Source organism: Prionailurus bengalensis, chromosome C1, assembly GCF_016509475.1.
Source record: "Prionailurus bengalensis isolate Pbe53 chromosome C1, Fcat_Pben_1.1_paternal_pri, whole genome shotgun sequence".
NCBI lineage: Eukaryota > Metazoa > Chordata > Mammalia > Carnivora > Felidae > Prionailurus > Prionailurus bengalensis.
The window spans coordinates 203,874,221-203,895,596 of NC_057345.1; the positions used below are offsets into that span (position 1 = coordinate 203,874,221).

General features: G+C 48.2%; 1 protein-coding gene across 2 annotated transcripts in view; it reads left to right on the forward strand.

Annotated features, from left to right (window-relative positions):
- TTLL4 (tubulin tyrosine ligase like 4) overlaps nt 1–20,362 on the forward strand; it is a 38,985-nt gene extending 18,623 nt beyond the window's left edge. The window contains exons 2-19 of one of the 2 annotated variants that reach the window (XM_043577836.1): nt 1,000–2,620; nt 3,707–3,816; nt 4,169–4,232; nt 9,412–9,533; nt 9,969–10,079; nt 10,438–10,514; nt 11,213–11,404; nt 11,498–11,580; nt 11,805–11,933; nt 13,621–13,743; nt 14,045–14,143; nt 14,465–14,599; nt 15,024–15,161; nt 16,591–16,693; nt 17,386–17,596; nt 17,737–17,807; nt 18,211–18,296; nt 18,773–20,362. In XM_043577836.1, the coding sequence (XP_043433771.1) occupies nt 1,098–2,620; nt 3,707–3,816; nt 4,169–4,232; nt 9,412–9,533; nt 9,969–10,079; nt 10,438–10,514; nt 11,213–11,404; nt 11,498–11,580; nt 11,805–11,933; nt 13,621–13,743; nt 14,045–14,143; nt 14,465–14,599; nt 15,024–15,161; nt 16,591–16,693; nt 17,386–17,596; nt 17,737–17,807; nt 18,211–18,296; nt 18,773–19,031 (3,636 nt within the window). In that variant the 5' untranslated portion in view covers nt 1,000–1,097 and the 3' untranslated portion in view covers nt 19,032–20,362. Of the gene's footprint in view, nt 1–999; nt 2,621–3,706; nt 3,817–4,168; nt 4,233–9,411; nt 9,534–9,968; nt 10,080–10,437; nt 10,515–11,212; nt 11,405–11,497; nt 11,581–11,804; nt 11,934–13,620; nt 13,744–14,044; nt 14,144–14,464; nt 14,600–15,023; nt 15,162–16,000; nt 16,050–16,590; nt 16,694–17,385; nt 17,597–17,736; nt 17,808–18,210; nt 18,297–18,772 lie in introns of those variants that run through there. The other variant, XM_043577837.1, reaches the window with a different exon arrangement.
- The last annotated feature ends 1,014 nt before the right edge of the window (nt 20,363–21,376 follow it).

The following is a 21,376-nucleotide window of genomic DNA, read 5'->3' on the forward strand; positions in this document are numbered from 1 at the left end:
TTTCCCCTTTGGATGCTGTCATTTGTGAAAATTGGAGATTATTTTGTGACTTTGATTTAGAAAGTAAGTGACCATGCTTAACAGACTGTTTGGAACTGAGAATTACTGGCTGGTTCAGAGGTTTTGCCTTAGAGGAAACATTGAATGAGGGAGTGTCTGAGACAGGCCCTCCCTCCCTGAGATCCAATCCCCAACTGATACCTGGGGTTTGATATAAGGAAAGCTCTCCTACTTCTTCCTCTATATTCTGCCCCCTGAACTCTCCTGTCCCACTGTGGCTGCTGGAAATGAGGTCACTTGAAGTAAAAATACCGTTGGTGTCCAGTTCCATTTTGTTTCTACTTTTTCCCACCAACAGCTAGCATGGGATTTAAGTCCATATAGTTGGCAAGACGCTTGAAGAGATGAAATCACTGTCTCAGCTTCTGAGCAAACTGCAGAGGTCAGCCCGGGAATTCTCTGCTTATATCTCAACTTGTCACACTTAACTATAAAATGCAGGCCACGCCAGGGGTGACTGAACGTTGGTCAGGGACTCCTAGATGTAAAATCTGTTTCTCAAGTGACCTTTGGTCTTTCAGAATTGGTTGGTGAAGAGGAAGATATTGGCTGGTTTCTCTGCCACCCCCAGACTTGCCTTATTCCTTGCCACACTGGGGGTTAGGCGAGGGAAGGAAGCCACTCGGTGAAGTGGATGGTGACACACAGAGAGATGTATTTTGCTTTGGAGAGAGAGGAAAGATCTCCCTGAGGGTGTGGGAACACGTGAGCAGACTCACTGGTGGAGTCTTAAAGTCCGTGTCCTTGATGAAGCCGGCTTTGATTGCATGAGGGTAGCAGGAAGACCACTGGAAGCACCCTAGGACTCTCGTGCTCTTCTCTCAGGGTTCTAAATGACAGCCACGGCCGGGTGCCCAGGAAGAACCGAAGGGGGGCTCTGTTGCCCGGTGTCTGTCCTTCTGGGACTGTGACGTTCCCTATGGCTTCTCTCCCCTTCAGGCTGACGGACTTCAAGGATGCAGCCGCTACTACTGGAGGTGTGTGGCACCTTTTCCGAGTTGGGCCATGAGGCCACGTGGCCATGATGTGGGCCCCTCATGGCCTCAGCAGGAACAGAGCACTACAGCATTGGCCTCCGCCAGAGAAACGGCTTCAAGCAGAGTGGCCCCTCAGGCACAGTGCCCGCCCCGCCACCGGAGAAACCCTCCGAGGGCAAAGCCTGGGCTCAGGCCCATCAGCAGGTGAAGCCAATCTGGAAACTGGAGAGGAAGCACGTGGGGACACTTTCAGCAGGGTTGGGCCCAGGCCTCTTGGGGGTCCCACCCCCGCCAGCATACTTCTTTTGCCCCAGCACTTTATGTAGCTCAGGGCGCACGGCCGTCATCGCAGGCCACAGCACCTCCTGTTACCTGCACACCCTCCCAGACCTGTTCGGCGGCACCCTCCTGTACCGCCGCTCCGGCTGCAGGCACAAACCGTACCAGCAACTGGAGTCTTTCTGCTTGCGCTCGAGCCTGCCCGGAAAAACACCATTTTCTCTCCCTCAGAAGAGCCTCCCTGTCAGACTCACTGCCAACAAGGCCCCTTCTTACACAGTCTCCCCCATGGCTCAGCCCATGGCATCCTCATCTACAGATCCATACCTCTCACTGGGAGCGGCTGGGGAAAATCCTTCGGGGAAGAGCCTGGCCTCTGCCATCTCAGGGAAGATCCCCTCTCCATTCTCCCCCTCCTCCCCCTCCTCCCCCTCCTCCCCCTCCTCCCCCTCCAAGCCCACGCTGAATAACAACTCCTTCATGCGGCCAAATAGCACTAAAGTGCCTTTATCGCAGGCCACAGAGGGCCTGAAGCCAGTATCCTCACCCAAGATCCATCTTGTCTCCTGGCATCATTCGGGGGGTACTGGAGACTGTGCAGTGCAGCCTATTGAACACAAGGTCCCCAAGAGTACCCGCACTGTCCTAGATGATGCCCCTGCCTCTAGCACCCTGTCTGCCCCCAGCTCCTTAGACATGTCCACCACCAGTGTTGCCTCTCCCCAGTATAACCGGAGTAACTTAACCACAAGAGCAGAGCCACATCCCTGTGGCCTGGATGGTGACTTTGTTTCTCAGGCTCTGACTAAGGAGGTTCGGTTCACTGAGGCCGTGAGGAAGTTGACTGCAAGAGGCTTTGAGAAGAAGCCAAGGCAAGGCTGCCAGTTTGAACAGTCTTGTTTCATGAACTCCAGCTTGCAGTGCGATCTCCTCAACAAGAACAGGCTGTGGAAACCTCCCTCAGTAGGCCAGCAGTTCCCTCAGGAGGATGCTGGAGCAAACAGCAGGATCCTCCCTAGAGCCCGGGACACGTTGGAGTTGGACAGCACAGTCTTCTGTACCAAACGCATCAGCATTCACCTCCTTGCCTCACATGCCAATGCACTCAGCCACAGCCCTGCCTGTGGGTCTACGATCGACTCCCCACCACTGGGAGAAGACAAAACTCCCATTCTGCCTTCTCCCTCTCAACCCCTTGGCGTAGCTGATGTGGCCACCCGTCTCTCTTCCATCCATCTGGGCCAGCTTGGGACGGAGGGGCCTAAGGAAGCCAGGGAGCTGGACTCACCTGCTAGGGACATCGGGTAAGTTGGGGGACGTTTTTGATTGATTTAGAGCAGGAGAATGTATACACCATAATTTAATGACACTGACCTTATGTCTTTGAAGGTGGTTTTATTTTTTGGCTGCCCTAGAATTTTGGTTTTCACTTTAGGGCAGAGGTTGGCAAACTAGACCAGTAGGTGGGCCAAATCTTGCCCACTGTCTGCTTTTATAAATAAAGCTTTATTGAAACACAGCCTTCCCCATTCATTAACTGCTGTGTATGGCTGCTTTCCTGTTACAATGGTAGGTTTGAGTAGTTGCAACAAACTGTATGGCCCACAAAACTGAAAAGATTTACTCTCTGGTCCTTTAGAGGAAGCGTTTGTTTTAGATTAAAACCAGGGAGAATAATACCAAACATCTTGTGTTGGAGCCTATGACTTTTCTACTTAATTCCAAACCAGATCAGGCTCTTTGCCATTCCTGGTATGATAGCCATTAAAAAAAATTTTTTTTAATGTTTGTTTATTTCTGAGACAGAGAGAGACAGAGCATGAGTGGGGAGGGACAGAGAGAGAGGGAGACACAGAATCAGAAACAGGCTCCAGGCTCTGAGCTGTCAGCACATAGCCTGATGTGGGGCTCGAACTCACAAACCGTGAGATCATGACCTGAGCTGAAGTCAGACGCTCAACCAACTGAACCATCCACGCACCCCAATGCAGCCATTTTAGAGTTAGGGTATACACATGCTTGGCTTCTTCTCTTGTGCTTTGTTACCTCTCTGGAATCTTGGTCTACCAAGTCCTTGTTCTGAATTCCCAGAAGTCTAGCGACCTTTGAAGTCAGTCACCAGGCATTCGTTGATGGTGTTTTTGTATGCAGAATTGTGTACTTACGTGCTATGAGGGACTTCAGAGAAGATAGGAGACAGGGTAGCTCTCTACACCACAGGGGCTGTGGGCTTGAGGAACTGTGGCTAGACCTAAGCTCTGAGGGCAAGAGAAATGAGCAAGAGACAGCAGGTTGGTGAGTGGAGAGAAACACTGGGACATGATCAAGGAATGAGAATCTAACTGTGACCTGTCTTACTGACTGGGCTGGGGCATGATTCTTTCTTACAGTTCAGCTACACACCTCCAGGTAGACCTGGGTGAGGCTGAAGATCTAGAAGAAGAGCTGGTAGATGGTTTGGAAGACTGCTGCAGCCATGATGAGAATGAAGAAGAGGAGGGTAAAGGACCCTCTTACCTCCCACTAGGAAGTGGTCACCACCTCCAAGGGAAGGGGGCTGACAGCTGTATGCTGACTCCTTGACTCCCTTTATCACCTACAGTAATCATTTGCTTCGTGGGTCTAAGGGTGGTAGTGGCTTCTGGGGAATGGGTTTCCTAGCCCTCCCATCCCACCAGTCTTGCTTTCTCTGTGCTGCTGCCCAGCTCACAAAAGGCCGAGCAAGGCAGCAGGGTGGTGTTCGTGGCTCTGCGGGAAGGCTGAGCCAACATGTCCAAGGAAGAGCTGCCTAGGCTTGGTGAGTTTGTATAGCAGCCTCTCCTAGTGGAACTTCTCTCTTTGCCCCCCCCCAGGAGACGCAGAGTGCTCCTCATTCAGTGCTGTCTCCACCAGCGAGTCGGTAGCAGTGATCTCTAGGTGAGTATTATGTTGATCATTGGCAGAGGCTCATTTGCTGTCTCTTTAAGATTATAAGGAGATTAATTACCTACGTCATTAATGGCCCCGTTAACTGTAACTCATTTTTACCAGAGTTTTACATTTGCGATTTTAGTTTTCAAACAAGGACCAGAAGCATATTGTATCATTTAGGCTTAAAAATAGTACCATGTTTCTTAGCCTACAGTTTGGTCTTAATTTCCAAGAAATTGTTCAAGTAAAAAAATGATTTCAAGAAGTGCTTAGAAAATTGGGCCACCTGGGTGTCTTAGTCAAGTGTCTGACTCTTGATTTCAGCTCAGGTCATGATCTGATGGTCGTGGGATCAAGCCCCAAGTTTGGCTCATGGAGCCTGCTTAAGATTCTCTTTCTCCTTCTGCCCCTCCCCCACTTGCACATGCACATGCTCTCTTTCCCCCCCCAAAAGGAAAAAAATCTTCTAGCTTAAATCTAGGTTATTTTATTGACTACCCTTGGTAGAGTCTGAGAAATATCCATGTCTAACCAGGGAACCAAAAAGTCAGTCTCTTCATGTAGGCTCTTCTTTTACAAAACAGGTTGTTGGAGGATGCTGCGTAACTGAGATGGGGAACCCAGGGGAAGGAAGGAACGCAGGACTGTGAGGAAGTTATTATAAATGAGGGCAGTCACTCTGCTGAAGGTCTTTCAAGGACTTGCTGAAGGGTCACATATGCTGCCTTTCTGGGTAGAAAGTTAACACCTTCAACATAACCTTACTTGTTCCCCTCACCACTTACAACTTTGCCTTATTACATTGTTTTATTAAATATTATTAAAAAAATATTATAAAGAACCCCCCTGCCCCAAAGTACTAATTTCTTTTTTTTTTTTTTTTAATATTTATTTTTGAGAGAGACAGAGTGCGAGAGGGGGAGGGGCAGAGAAAAAGGGAGACACAATCCAAAGCAGGCTCTAGGCTCTGTCAACACAGAGCCCAGTGCAGGGCTCGAACTCACGAAATGGAAGATTGTGACCTTAGCTAAAGTCGGACACTTAACTGATCGAGCCACCCAGGTGCCCCTAGGGTGTTTTTCTTTTTAAAAATAACTTCTGGGGCGCCTGGGTGGCTCAGTTGGTTAAGCGTCTGACTTCGCCTTGGGTCGTGATCTTGCAGTTCAGGAGTTCGAGTCCCGCATCCGGCTCTGCGCTGACAGTTCAGAGCCTGGAGCCTGCTCCGGATTCTATGTCTTCCGCTCTCTCTGCCCCTCCCCTGCTCATGCAGTCTCTCTCTCTCTCCCAAAAATAAACAAACATTAAAAAAATTTTTTTAGAAAAATAACTTCTACTGAAAATGTAAAAGGAACAAATACAAGTATTGACAGTTGGTGTTTTGTTTTTCGTGTAAAATCTCTGCTAATTTTAATGAAAATCAAGCCACGTGTCAAGGCTAACATATACCTACCATACAGAGCGCCCACACTCAGCTTGCTTTTGTCTGTGTCAGCTGTGCCTCAAATGAAGCAAAGAGGACAAGGAGCCTTCCATGCCTTGGTTGGTGCAGACGAGGCAGGCTGCAGCTCTGTGAGTGGGATGGTAGCAACGCCAGCACCAGTTTTGAAGCCCCAAACTAGCAAGGGGAGAGAACTGTTTGGAAAGAGAAGACACAGAACTAGAACTTTCTGTGAAGGTGGATAGAAATCCTGTCCTAGGTAACCCTGAGTCTAGTGTTACTCAAGCCTAACTGGTCCTCCTTCCAGAAAAATAAAGCCACATCTGGATGTTGACTTGAGGACCTCTGCTCTCCATAAGAGGAGGATAATTGACTTGGAGTCCCACCTTTTCCGTACTTAAGGGTGACCTGGGTTTGTCTTCAGGCCTACTTTGAGACAGCTGCACAGCCCTTTACTTAAACTTTCTGAATCATATAGTAGAAAATTCACAAAAACAGTTTGCTCATAATTTGTTCACTGGTTAATTTAACTTCTACAAGATGTACAGACCTTATCTATACAGGCTTAAAACATAGATTTTCAAACACATGGAGGTTGATGAATTCCAAACCACTTTGCATTTTAAGGATGACTAAAATCAGAAATACTTTGGGACTAGCTAAAATCATTTTTCTGAATTGTGAGAGATTTATATATTTTATCTTATAGAAAAGTTGACAGTCATAGAAAGGTCATTGAAGACCCTGTCTCTGTTTCTCTACCTAGCAATAGTTAGTTTATTGCCTTTTCTGTTTCATATTCTTTTTTGAAGAATCACTTAATTTAATTTTTTTAATGTCCATTTATTTATTTTGAGAGCAAGAGAGCGTGAGTGGGGGGGAAGAGCAGAGAGAGGAGAAAGAGAGAATCCCAAGCAGGCTTTGCACGCTCAGTGTAGAGCCCAACATGGGGCCCAATCCCACAAACTATAAGACCATGACCTGAGCTGTAATCAAGAGACAGACACCCAACTGACTGAGCCACTCAGGTGCCACAAGAATCACTTAATTAAAAAAAAAATTGGGGGGGCGCCCAGGTGGCTCAGTCAGTTAAGTATCCAACTTCAGCTCAGGTCATGGTCCACAGCTAGTGAGTTTGAGCCCCACGTCAGGCTCTGTGCTGAGAGCTCACTTGCTAGCTCTCTCTCTCTTTCAAAAAAAATGAATACATGTTAAAAAAATTTTTTTTAATTTGTTTTTTAACGTGTATTTATTTTTGAGAAAGAGAGGCAGACTGCAAATGGGGGAGGAGCAGAGAGGGAAAGACACAATCGGAAGCAGGCTTCAGGCTCTGAGCGGTCAGCACAGAGCCTGATGTGGGGCTCAAGCCCACAAACTGCAAGATCGTGACCTGAGCCGAAGACGGATGCTTAACTGATTGAGCCACCCAGGCTCTCCAAGAATCACTTAATTTTAGAGCTGGAGGTCATTAAGAGTCCAGTGTCTGTCTGTCTGTCTCTCTCTCTTTTTAATGTTTATTTATTTTTGAGAGAGGGAGAGACAGTAGAAGCAGGAGAGGAGCAGAAAGGGGGAGACACAGAATCTGAAGCAGGCTCCAGGCTCTGAGCTGTCAGGACAGAGCCCGACACGGGGCTCGAACCTGCAAAGTGTGAGATCATAACCTGAGCCGAAGTCAGATGCTTAACCTACTGAACCCCTCCAGTTTTTTTTTTCAGATGTGAATATTGAGGACCAGAGAAGTAACTGTTGCAGCGGCATAGTTTACTGCTAGCTCAGAAGCCAGCCCTCTTGAGGAGGCAGCTAACAAAGATTTTCTACCTTTTTTTTTTCTTAATTAAACTTTTGATTTGGGGACAATTATAGATGCACGTGCAGTTGTAAGAAATAATACAGAGAGATCCCCTGAACTCTTTACTCAGTTTTCCCCAGTGGTAATATTTGGCAAAGCTAGTACCACAGAGTACAATCAAGATATTAACCTTAGTGAAGATACAAGTATTTCCATCACTGCAGAAATCCCTCTTGTTGCCCTAATAGCCAAACCTCCCTCCCTCCTGTGCCTGTTTCCTCCTTAATGCTTGGCAACCACTAATTTGTTCTATAACTTTTTCACAAGTTGATTTCATCTTGATTTCATCAAGAGTATCATAAAAATAAGAATAAGATGATTGCCACATGTAACTTTTTGGGATGGGCTTTTTTTTTTTTTTAACTCCGCATATTCTCTGCAGATTTATCCAGGTTGTTGCATGCATCAAGGTTGTTCATTCCTTTTTATTGCTGAGTAGTGTTCCATGGTGAGGATATGCCACAGTACATTTACCTGTTGAAGGATATTTATACTTGGGTCATTTCCAGTTTGGGCTGTTGGGAATAAAGCTGCTATAAACCATCACATACATATATTTTTTAAATTATTTATTTATTTTAAAAATGTTTATTTGTTGGGGCACCTGGGTTTTAACAATCCTAAATTCTGATACTCAGTAAATTCAAAGCCTTTCAAGTAGACTGTTTTGGAAATGAGGAATTAAGAGTTGAGTTCAGTGACATTATTTCCTTGAGAATTAGTATTTAACGTGACCCAATAACATTCTTTAAAAATTCTTGATTTAAAACACTGAAGTGCTGATTTCTGGTGTGCTGTAAAATAACAGGTAGAATGGCTGTTTAGAATCTAAAGATTAATCTTAAAACAGTAATGTCTGTGGATCATACCGACTCAGCAGAGAGAGTAATAACTATTTTTTCCACCCCCAATGCTATTTAAAGAAATGGTCTGCGTGTGTCAGCTTGTACCCAATACATAGTTGAGGTGTTCATTTATTTGAGATCCCTTGAGATAGCCTTGGCTATCTTGGCTAACCACTGTTGGAACAACAGTAGGGACTCAATAGCCCACTGCCCCAGATTCCTAGACCTGTGTTACCATACTGTTACATAAAAATCTGATACCACAAATCATTTCCAAAATGGAGAAAAGCATTAATTACCTGTGTATCTTCAGATTTAACCTACATATAAAATGTGCTAGAGGTATCACTCTTTTCTTTCTTTCACTTTTTTTTTTCCTTTTTCTTTTAAAAACTCTGTTCTTCTTAGGTCTTTTCTGCTCTTACTCCTTTTTAATTATTCTTATCAATTTTTTTCTCTCTTCTTTGTCTCTGTGTAGCATATTCCTCTTGCACGCACCCAGACCCATTACCTACTTGCAGAGCCACTCTTTTCAGGGGCTTCCCCTGCCTGTGACCTGTCACTAGAAATTTTGGAGCTGAATCACAGAAGGAAGTGTTGGAAAATTTGGTCTTTAGGTGACATTTAATAGTGTAGCTTATGGGTTAGCCCTAGCGCTTTATGGATTACTATTTGCAAAATAATTACTGAGCACTTGTCTTTGTAGAATCACAATTTAAAAGACAGCATCCCCAGGGCTCCTGGGTGGCTCAGTTGGTTAAGCATCTGACTCTTGATTTTGGCTCAGGTCATGATCTCACAGTTGGTGAGATCAAGACCTGCATTGGGCTGCATGCCTCAAGCACAGAGTCTGCTTGGGATTCTCTCTCTCTCTCTCTCTCTCTCTCTCTCTCTCTCTCTCTCTCTCTGCCCCTCCTCTGCGTGTGCACTCTCTCACTTTCTCAAAATTAATAAACTTAAAAACAGCACCCGAAAGAAAGTATATGTCATAGTAACAGCACTCCACGGTTGTGGACTTCCCTTTCTCTACCATGTGTCTGTTTTTCATCCTAGGAGCTGTGCAGAGATTCTGACCAAACCCCTTTCCAATGAGAAAGTTGTCCGACCAGCTCTCATCTACAGTCTCTTTCCCAATGTGCCCCCTACCATCTATTTTGGCACCCGGGATGAGAGAGGTAAACCTGGCCAAGTGGCTAAGTCCATAAGTACCCCCAGGAGAAGGATGCTAGCAAAGTTAGGAGGAGGTGGCAATAAGGTAGCAAGGGTTTTCCAGAGTGGCTTTTTTTGGCACTTGGTACCTCACCTGGTTCACCAGTCTGAAATGGGGAACTTTTCCTTGTCTGTCCTGAGCTGACCCTTGTCAGCCCCATAATCTCATGCCCCATTCTTGCCCTCTAGCCTTGTTTCTTCTCCCTTGCAACCTCCCTCCTTTCTGTGTTCCTCAACCCTGTGCAGCCCCCCTTACTCTACAAAGGACTTCTCCTTTGAAACTTTGGCCTGGAACAATACTTAGTGGCTTGTCTACCTAGGTGAAGTTGAGCAACAGTGCCACCTTTTTCCTCTTCTCATCCTGACTCGTGCTCTTCTTCACCCCCATCCCTTTTCCCCAGTGGAGAAACTTCCCTGGGAGCAGAGGAAGCTGCTCCGGTGGAAGATGAGCACAGTGACCCCCAACATTGTCAAGCAGACCATTGGACGGTCCCACTTCAAAATCAGCAAAAGTGAGTCACCTGCCTTAATGCAAGCCTGTTCTTTGCCCCAACAGATGGTCTTAGGTAGGAGGAGAGCCCTAGTTACCTCCTGATATGTGGGGACCCTGTCCTGAAGTTTCCAACCTCAGAGGAAGACCTAGCTCTGAACTCCTTCTGGGCTAGAGCCTGTTCCTCAAAATTAGAAGACAAGGAGCCGTTGTTCTATTCCTGACCCCAGAGCCTCGTGTAGGACAGCTCCATGGCGACTCTCAGAAAACTGGGTCTGGGAGCTGTGCCCAGGCCCAGTGGTATTTCTGGGGCCTCTGAGCCTCTCCATCCCAAGGACTGAGCTGCTAACAGAACTGACTCCCTGATGTGCCCTCTGTAGGAAACGATGACTGGCTGGGCTGCTGGGGTCATCACATGAAGTCTCCTAGTTTCCGATCCATTCGGGAGCATCAGAAGGTAGGGGTCCTTTCTGGGGAGCAGGCGGGAGGAGGTCAGTGTTGGGAACAAGGAAAGAGGGGGGTGGCCGTGGAGAAGCCAGGAAGGTGTCTAGAGGAGCAGAGGCAGTGCTGGAGGAGGGTGCGGTGGGACCCTCGCAGACCGCACACCTCTAGCGGTGCAGGGGCGGTGTTCCGAGCAGTGGCAGACTGCCCGAGACACTTTTCCCTCTAATGTGTCTGGAGGTGCAGCACCTGTTTCCATTGATCATGTTTCTCCTGTAACTGCTGCGCGTCACCTCCACTCCCCCAAGCTGAATATGCATAAAGAGGGTGCTGGTCTAATGTTGAAACAAAGGAGTCCCTTGCCCCCAGACTTAATGAAGGCCATGTGCTTTCCTGTCTTTGTCCTACAGGCTGTCATGGCAAAAGACTTAAAACACCTTTTTCTTTGCACTTATCTGACTTAATCACTATTGTACGGCTGTTCGTGAACTATCAACTCCTTGAGAGCACTACATTTTGGTGTGTTTTGTGTGTGCTTTCGTCATCTTTTGGTACTTATGTAACTGAGTACTTACCATTAGATGGTGATGGTAAGATGGATCAAGGGCTCATGCTGTCATTTAAGGAAATTGGAACGGTACCATGAGTCTTGCTCTCTTCCTCGTGGCCTCACCAGGGCCATCCCCCTGCTCTCACCCTTTGTCCCTTCTGTAGCTAAACCACTTCCCAGGTTCATTCCAGATTGGGCGAAAGGACCGACTGTGGCGGAACCTGTCTCGCATGCAGAGCCGCTTTGGCAAGAAGGAGTTCAGCTTCTTCCCCCAGTCCTTCATCCTGCCTCAGGATGCCAAGCTCCTGCGCAAAGCTTGGGAGAGCAGCAGCCGCCAAAAGTGGATTGTTAAGCCGGTGAGTGGATCACAGTGGGTGGTAGGAAAAAATGGGGAACAGTGGTGTATTGGGCCGGGAGCACATCTCGTCTCCTTTCCACTTGATTTCTAGCCAGCGTCAGCTCGAGGCATCGGCATCCAGGTCATTCACAAGTGGAGTCAGCTCCCCAAGCGAAGGCCTCTCCTGGTACAGAGGTGAGCCTGTCTCTAGCTCACATCTGGCTCCCCATTCTCCCATCTCCTCAACCTGGAGATTCACTGTTTATAGTGTTCTTCTGTCCTGTGTCCTCCCAGCCAAAGACCTCCTTCGCCAAATGTTTTAAGGTCTTTATCCCAGGGACTGTTCGCTGGCTTTTGCCATTTTATCCTGAGCCCTGTCTCATTGGTCATGTCCCTGAAGCTGGCCTTTCCTCGTGTAGGTATCTACACAAACCCTACCTCATTAGCGGCAGCAAGTTTGATCTGCGAATCTATGTTTACGTCACCTCCTACGATCCTCTGCGGATTTACCTCTTTTCAGATGGACTCGTCCGCTTCGCCAGTTGCAAGTATGTGGTAGTGGTGAGGCCGCATCCTGACTCCTCTGGGGGGTTTGTTTTCCTGAAAGAGAAGAAAAACTGGAGGATGCTGAGCAGAAAGAACACACTTTTGTAGTTTGGGTTAACAAGAGAGAAGGAGGAGGATATTTGGAAAACCCAGTCTTCTTTTCCTTCCTTATGTCTCCTTTTACATGGAACGCTTCATTTCTTTTTTTTCTTTTTTCTTTTTTTTTTAAATTTTAATGTTTATTTTCAAGAGAGGGAGAGAGAGAGACAGAGCATGAGCAGGGGAGGGGCAGGCAGAGAGAGGGGACACAGAATCTGAAGCAGGCTCCAGGCTCCGAGCAGTCAGCACAGAGCCCAACATGGGGCTTGAACTCACAAACTGTGAGATCATGACCTGAGCTGAAGTCAGATGCTTTACTGACGGAGCCACCCAGGCTCCCCATGGAATGCTTCATTTCTGACACTTCTGGTCATGAAATGCATTGGGGCTTTTTCTAAACCACATGAGGCAGTTCTCTGAGACACTGGCTGGGTACCTACAATTTAACTCTTGCCACTGTCCAGCCCCCAGAGCATCCAGTCCCCAGAGCATCCAGTCCTCCAGGTTGGGGCTCATTCTCACAAGGTTGCCTCTTCTTCCTGCTTCAGACGCCAGTCATAAGTCCATGTGCCACCTATGCATCTGACAACTGGTCTGCTATTAGTCAGAGGTTCCTGGGACCCCCTTCTCAGGTTCCATTAATTTGCCAGAGAAGCTTACCATAAAAGGAGATGGTAAAGTTTGATTATAGATTAATATCCAGACAAAGCAAGGTGTCAGAGGAGACAAGGCACAGAACTTCCCTGCCTCTCTGGATACCAATCTCCCAGCACGCCCCACGTGCTTACCCACCCAGAACCTGAACCCCTTACTTTTAGAATTTTTATGGAGGCTTCATCACATACACATCAGTTCTGTTTTTAGCCTTTCAGATCATCAGTTCTGTTTTTAGCCTTTCTCCCTCTTAAGAGAATGGGGGGGCGGGGTCGAAGATTTCAAGCTTTGGTCTGTCTGGTGATCAGACCCTATCCAGGAACCCACCCAAAGTTGCCTCATTAGAACAAAAGACCCTTTTTTCGCCTAGGAAATTACAAGGGTTTCAGGAGCTATGTGTCAGGAACTGGGGTCAAAGACCATATATGAGAACAAAAGATGCTTCTAATGCTCTTATTACTGAGGAATTCTTAAGGGTTTTGGTAGCTCTGTGCTAGGAACCAGGGGCAGGGACACAGAGGTCAGTTTCTTATAAATCGTATTGTCACTTGGGGACTAGGAAATGAGAAAGTTCTCTACCTCATTGAATGTGGGTTGGGTCTTTCTGCAGGACCAAGGTGGGGATGAAGGAGAGGAGTCCCACATCCCTTGCCCTATACTTCTCTTCCACTTGGCTGTTCATCTGTATCCCTTGTCATCTCCTTTTATAAGAAACTAGTCAACATAAGTAAAAGTTTTCCTGAGTTTTGTGAGCTGCTCATGATAAAAGAGCTGTGGTATTTTAGAAACCTTACTGGCAGATATACTTCTCAGACTCTTGTGCATCTGAAAAGATCTGTCCACTTGTCCTTTACCTCCTCAGGATTTGGGAAATGTTTGGACCCTTGTCTGCCTGCCATCTCTCTATCTTACCTCTGCCTTTTTCCTCACTCCCAGGTATTCCCCTTCCATGAAGAGCCTTGGCAACAAGTTCATGCACCTGACCAACTACAGCGTCAATAAGAAGAATGCCGAGTACCAGGCCAATTCAGATGAAACGGCCTGCCAGGGCCACAAATGGTACCCAGGCTGGGCCCCCATGAAGTGGAGGCCTAGAGGGGCACAAGGTTCTAGCCTTTGGGGAGGTTCAAGGGAATGGTGAGCGGAGTATTGATGTAAAGCCCAAAGGTTATTTAAACACTGGGCACTTCGGAATTGGTCTGTTTGCATCTACGCTCCTTTCTTAATTGAAAACCTCAAAAGAAGAGATGTGGAGAAAACACCTTTGGACCTCTTACTCCTTTTTCTTTCTCTTTCTCTTTCCTTGATCACTCATTCATCGAATATAACCCCAAATACTACCCCCGTCCCACCCTTGCAGGGCACTAAAGGCCTTATGGAACTACCTGAGCCAGAAGGGAATCAATAGCGATGCCATCTGGGAGAAGATAAAGGATGTTGTTGTCAAAACCATCATCTCGTGAGTCACACTGCCACCCTGGGTGCAAGGCCTGCCACTGGATCCCCTTTTCTTATGGGCCTCCACGCTGCTGTGTCCTAGACATTGACCATGCTGTGTGTCAGTTTCTGAGGACGGGCAGTAGGAGGGAGTGGATAGAGTTCTGCTCTTCTACTGAACTTCCTCTCCAGAAGCTGGCTCTGGATCAGAGGCGTCTCTTGGGAGCTGCTTTTCCTGGGTTACTTCTGTTCTCCCATCTCTGGGCAACTCCCCTGGCAGGGCGGCCTGTGTAGGGCCCTCTGGGAAGAGCTGGGCTGAATACTTGGTCTTCCCTGTGACCAGGTCAGAACCCTATGTGACCAGCCTGCTGAAGATGTACGTGCGGCGGCCCTATAGCTGCCACGAGCTCTTTGGTTTTGACATCATGCTGGATGAGAACCTCAAGCCCTGGGTCCTAGAGGTCAACATTTCCCCAAGGTAAGTGGGATTCTCAGGGCCCTGAGTAGAACTCTTCCTGTAGCTCCGTGATCCTCTACCCCTTTGCCCCCCATGCCTTGCTGACTTTGGGAAGACCTCTCCTTCACTAGAATTTGTGTTTTCCCTTCATGGTCTGTTTTTCTCATTCACTCATTCTTTGCCATTATCTCAAGAGTCTTTGAGGATGGAGAGAGATTGTTAAAAGTTACTCTTTTCAACTTGATCCCTACTGCATGCTTTTGCCCTAGTGGATGAAAGTCATGGCCAGGAACCCCCCCTGAGTGAGGTTATTCACTATCTGTGGGGCAAGAAGTCCCCCATGATGATGCACATGAGTTGGGGAGGCAGTGAGTAAATGGGGCTAGCCCTAACTTGGGTGCATAACCAGAAACAGTTTTACTGCTCTTTGTACCCTTTCCCAAAGCCTCCACTCCAACTCTCCATTGGACATCAGCATCAAAGGCCAGATGATCCGTGACCTTCTGAACCTGGCAGGCTTTGTTCTGCCCAACACAGAGGATATGGTTTCCAGCTCCAGCAGCTCTAGCAGCTCCAGCACCAGGTCAGCCTCCCTGCTTGGCTGTGGCTTACCTGGCAGCATGAACAGCCCCATGGTGACTGTGGGAAGGGATGATGTCTGGGCGCCCCCTCCTGATGGTCTCCTTTGCGACTCAGTCTGTCCCCACAGTCTATCCACACACCTTTCCCACGTCAGTGCCCCTCAAAAGCATGTCTGGTTATCTTGTTCCCAGCTCAGGAATCTCCAACAGGGTGTGGGGAATCAGCTTTGAACTCCTCACAGGCACATTGGAGGCCACAGCCTCCTTTTCCCAGGTGCCCCTCCCTCTACTTCTCCCCCTGGCTCCTGTACTCTGACAAATCAATCACTCATAGGACCTCAAAGTTGGAAGGATCCTTAAGGATCAGTGAATTGAGTCCCCCGCCCCCCCCCCCCCCCCGCAATGTATATGGCTTCTCGCTGTCCTCCTATAGTATCCCCTCCTCCGCTCATTGGGATTCTTCCTCCTGAAGTTCCCCTCAGTCAGACCTCCCTGTTGTGACCTCACCCATCCATGAGAGCCTAGCTGAAGACAGAATCTTCATGAAGCCAGCCCTACATGGGCTTTCTCCACCATAGCCCCACACCACTTGGAACCAATCTTGAGGAAAGGGAGCTAGTATTTAGTTGGTACCTGCTGTGTGTAAGGAGAATCCTGTAACTTATCTCCACAGCAACCCCATGAGGTTGGTATTAAGTATCCTCAGTTTACAGATGAGGAAACTGAAAATCACTGGGGTTAAGTAGCCCACCCATGGTTATTCAGCTACAAAGTGGTAGAGCTGGGATTCCAATCCTGATTTGCTAGGAACAAAACTTGCTTTCCCCACCATGCCTTGCAGACTCCTGTTTGGCTCTGTGCTGTGGTTGTCATTTGACACCTGCCGTCTTGTGAGTATTTTGGAGGCTATCTTTGTGTCTCTCAGCAGTAATCATAGTAATGTGGATGAGGAAACTGTGGTTCAGGGAGGTCATGTGATTTGCCCAGGATAACACAGCCAGTAGGGCTGAGCTGGGTACTTAGGAAGTGTCCACCAAATGAAACTGAAGTATCCAACAATTATTTGGGGGGGGGGGGGGGGTCCTCTTTTTTTTTTTTTTTTAACTACTGAAATGCAACCTAATGAGGTACCTTATACTCTTTCAGTTTTCCATGGTAATTGATCTTTGGACGCCCAGACAGGGCATTGTGGTGTGATCTATTCAAGTAACAAATATTCCTCTAAACTTCTTTGTCTTCTCTTGAGAAGGATGTGACTCCATCCAACAAACCACTTAACCTTGGTGCCCTAGTGAGTCCCCTGACCCTGACCAAGAGTATCTTCCTTCTCCAGTTAAGCTTAGGGTCCTGGGATGGACCCTCTCTCCTCATGTCTTCAGGATGTGAAGCTGCTGACCTTACCGTTTGCTTCTTTTCCATCCATTGCCTTAGCCTGCCCAGCTCCCCCAGGGACAAATGTCGAATGACCCCAGAACAATTCACTGCACAGAAGATGAAGAAAGCCTATTATCTGACCCAGAAAATTCCTGATCAGGTAGGAGATTACACACACACACACACACACACACACACACACACACACACACACCGAGTGCCAACAGAAAGTTTCCTCAGTCAAATATTTGGGACCCTAAGGCGACCGACCGGTTTTCCCTTTCCCTAGGACAGGGTTTCCTAACCCTGGTCCATGATCCCTTGGTGTGCAGAGATCTGCTGGCGTATGTGTCGTTCCAGGAGAGAGTTGATGGCCTCTATCGCATGGTCAAGAACCACTGCTCTTAGCAAAATGCTATACTAGCCATCCCTTGTTGTCAGAGCCATAGATCCTTTGGGTTTCTTTCCTTGAGGTGCGTTGAACCCCTAGGAGGGTTGACATCTTCTCAGAGCAGATGAGGGAGCCAAATATGACAGTAGCAGACAAAAGGCTGCTACCAAATCAGAGTTGTTGGATTCTGCTCCTGACTCCAGCCAGCAAACCTCTTAAAATCTCTGTGTCCCAGAGGCTCCCCTACCTGGACCAATGGCGTCTTCCCCAGACAGCAAAGCTCAGTAGGCTTGGGAATAGACGAGTTCCAGAGATGACCCACTAGTCGGCCTTGGTGCTGCCTTGGGAGTCCTGGAGCCTAGGACCTCAGAACTGTGCTCACTGTCCCCAGCTTCTGGATTCTCTGCCTCCAGCTCACACTCTCTGTCACGCCCTCTTCCTCTCTGTTCTTTGGGCCTTAGGACTTTTATGCGTCTGTGCTGGATGTCCTGACACCAGATGATGTTCGGATTCTGGTTGAGATGGAAGATGAGTTTTCTCGCCGCGGTCAATTTGAACGAATTTTTCCTTCTCGAATCTCCTCTCGCTATCTCCGCTTTTTTGAGCAGCCACGATATTTCAACATTCTCACCACCCAGTGGGAACAGAAGTACCATGGCAACAAGCTCAAAGGTGATGTGTCCTCCCTACCCACAGGAGGCCATGTTTAGTGAGTGATTAAATCTCAGTAGACCAAGAAATGGGCCTCCCTGGCAAGAATTGACCAGTTGATTCCACCCTCTTAAGTCCCACCCCTGCTAATCTTGTCCTAGGAGTAGATCTGCTTCGGAGTTGGTGCTACAAAGGGTTCCACACAGGAGTTGTCTCTGATTCTGCTCCAATGGTGAGTGACACCGTTGCGGGGGAGGGGACAAATTCAGTCAGTCCCTCACTCCACCTGAAGAGTGCAGCGAGAGTTGGATGGAGATCCAGACCTTCTCACTTCTCCCCTAGGCCTTGTCTCTGTGTCTCATGACTCTTCCCTTCCAAGGGAGTAATGGCCTCCGGGACTCCCTGGATGCCTTTCTTTCAAGGGCCAAGAGTGCTTTGTAGCGTCAACTTCTTGCCTGAATCTGGAAAGAACAGAGATTTTTGTCCCAGATGGGCCCATGCTTGAAGGGTAGGGAAGAGGAGAGCCCCATGGTCACTCAGTGCTCCATAGAGCTGGGAAAGAGTCCCAAGACCCCAAACACTCCCTCCTGACTTCTGCCTAGCCCTTTTGACCTCACTGCTTCCTTTGCTTTTAGTGGTCTCTCCCAACATCACTTCTGACTGTCCCAAAGGGTGATGTGGCACTCAGTGCTTTCAACAAATCAGAGACTGGCAAGCTGGGGTGAGTGCTGTCTGAGCAAGGGAATGGTGTTGGATGTGAGTTCAAGGAGTTTTCTTCTTCCTCCCTTCCCAGATTATGAGAAGATCAGCATTCTCCAACTGCGGGTTGGTGGGATATGCAGCCACATATGGGATATGCGTATCACAATGTGCAGCCAGTGTCCTCTGCCTGGTGACTCCCCTTCTGCCCAGCAAAGCTGAGCTGGAGCATGGGGTTACCTGCAGACACAGCCCCTCTTAGCCGTGCTCACTAGCTGTGGGCTCCTTGAGCCTTCCTTCTCTCACACATTCGTGTTTGCACCAAGCTCTCTAGCCTTCAGATAAAGAAGGTGTATTTTACGGTTATTTACATCTTCGTGTAATCATGGTCTGTAGCGCCATAGTGTTGTGAATGTCTGGTCCAGACTCTAAAGACAAATCGTAGGCTGAAGTCTCAGCCACATAGCCATCTCTTTCTTTTCCCACCCGCTTCTTCAGAAAACACAGCTTCTCTGAGGGAAGCATACCACTCTCTGAAGATGGGACCATGCCCAAGCCCAAGAAGACCCAAGCTGGCCATTCTTCTCTTCCCAGAAAACCCAGTTCTTCCAGGGACAGTGAGGATACCAGCAAAGAGCCCAGCCTCTCCACCCAGATGTTGCCTCTGATCAAGTACTCTGGGCAGACTTTGAGACTCTCTGCTTCCCCCACCTCCCAGTCAACCGGTGACTCACTCCTGGCTGCTGTGAGCCCATGACTGGCCTCTCTCCATTAGCCCCTGCCTAGGAGCACCGGTGTTAGCTACCTCATGGGAATTGGCTGGCTGGCCAGCTAGCCTGAGCCCCGGCCCCTTCCTCAAAGTATTTTTTTGAAGTGGTTGAATTGCAGAGATGGGTATCTGAAGGGCTGGAGGGGTGGTGGGAATGGGGAGAAGGTGAGGAAGGTTCACTGGCTGGTACCTCATATCCCAGCAGAGAAGCCACTGATGGCCACTCAGCCTTATAAAGCAGGGTTTGGTTTCTAACTTCAGAGAGCCACGTGTGGTTTGTGTGAGGCCTTGGTGCTGTGAATGAGTTACAGCTCTGGAGGAAAAAACACATCAAACATATTTGGGCCTGAAGTCCTTTGCCTGTGATTGAGGAGGTCCCTCCGAAGGTCCTTATCTCCTCAGGTCTCCCCACCACCCTCTTCCCCACACTGTGCCCCGAGGAGCCACTTTGAGAAACCTTCTGACCTCCTCAGTAGACAGGCAGGGAGAGGCCATACGTGATGAACCCATTTCCTGTCATCCTAGTCTTTAGGGGCTTCATATTTCCTTTCATATACCCAGCAGCCAATAGCCCTGAGTCTGTTCTGACCTCACGTCACTACCTGTTCAACCTTATAGACTTCTTTCTCATGAATGTTAGCTCTTCGCTATCTGTGAGGTAAGAGGTCTTGAGCTTTGTGAATTTGCTGTGGCCCCAGTGAAGGAGCCCAGGTAATCCCAGTTGCTGTTGTCTGTGTCTACACATCAAAAAACACAACCCAGGGGCAGGGCGGAAGGAGCTGTGATTTCCCCACAACACACAGGAAGTTGTGGGTTCTTACCTCCTTCACTGATTAGCGGGGTCTAGCTCACAGGCCACCAGGCGAGCAGAGTCTGGGGGCATGGCCGGTGGGTTGCAGGAGCAGTCACCATTGTAGAATGGCCTTCTAGTCAGACCGCTGATGAAACTCTTGTACTCTTCACTGAATCTACCTCCCTCCCCAAGACTCCGTAAACAGCGAGTGTTCAATAAACGTTGACTGAGCGAACTGTGAGTACAAAGAACACGAACACCTGAACCAGAAGTTCTCCTCTCTGTGCTGGGGCCCAGTGATGCCCAGGGGAAGCACGCGGTGGAATAGTGGATCAGAAAGGTGGTTTTCACTTGAACTATGGTTTCTCCTCAACTCAACCCAGCACTTGCTGGTAGCTGCTCACTCGTTCCTGGGCCCTGTGGTCTCTTCACTTCAGTTGTCTAGCAGCTGTGCCCAACATGAATCCACCTGGCCCCAGGCTCTTTGCCTTTATTCTCTCTGAATTTCATAAAGATGATTACCCTGCTTCGTGGCTTCTGGAGTTCTAAGTGGTGAGTTGGGATGGAGCCATGGAAAAGTCACTGAGAGGCCTGACTGGGTTCAAGGCCATGCAATAGATGGCTGCGCTGGTCAGTCTGAAGGCCATGTTGACAATTGTGAAGAAAGCTTTGTGACAAAGTCCTGAGATATTACCTGCTGCTCAGTAGCAAGGACTTCAAAGTCAGGCCCAGCAGGAGAGGCCCTGGCGGTCCTTAAATCTGTTCTGATAGAATTGAAGCCAGCTCTGTCCTGTGCCACCTTAGTGTGGTACTCCACTGCAGTGTCAAAACCTTGTGATGAGGGCAGTCAGCAGCCTTCCTAAGAAAACTGGCCACCTGCATAAGTACTTTTGTGGTGGCTGGTCTGGTGCAAGGGCTTGGCTGTGGAGGCCTGGCTGAGCTGGTTTATTCTTTGGAAACTAGCTTCAGTTCTGTGGCCTGCCAGCTGAGAATCCCCAGAAGGCATAACCAGTGCACTGACATCCCTGTAACTGGAGAGGGGACCAGCATTGCAGCATCATGGGATAAGGAGTGGGAGGGGAGCTTACTAAGTTAAATAGGTAATGAAAATAAGTGTCCGTAATAGTTTAAAACGTGTTTATGCATACATTATTTTTTTTTAATGTTTTTACTTTTGAGGGAGAGAGAGGAAGCATGAGTGGGGGAGAGGCCGAGAGAGAGAGACACAGAATCTGAAGCCGGTTCCCGGCTCTGAGCTGTCAGCACAGAGCCCAATGCAGAGCTCCAACTCATGAACAGTAAGACCATGACCGAACCAAAGTCGGATGCTTAACTGACTGAGCCACACAGGCACCCTTATACATACATTATTTTTAGTTTCCATCCTATTACAATCTCTGAAGGTGTGGTGTTTTGCCACATGGGACAAAGGAATGGGGATTATAATCCCTCTTCACCCTTGAGAGAAAAAAATCTTGCTTAAGCATTCAGCATACATGTTTAGCAATGAACACCTGTGTTAAGGTATTCAGCTCAATAA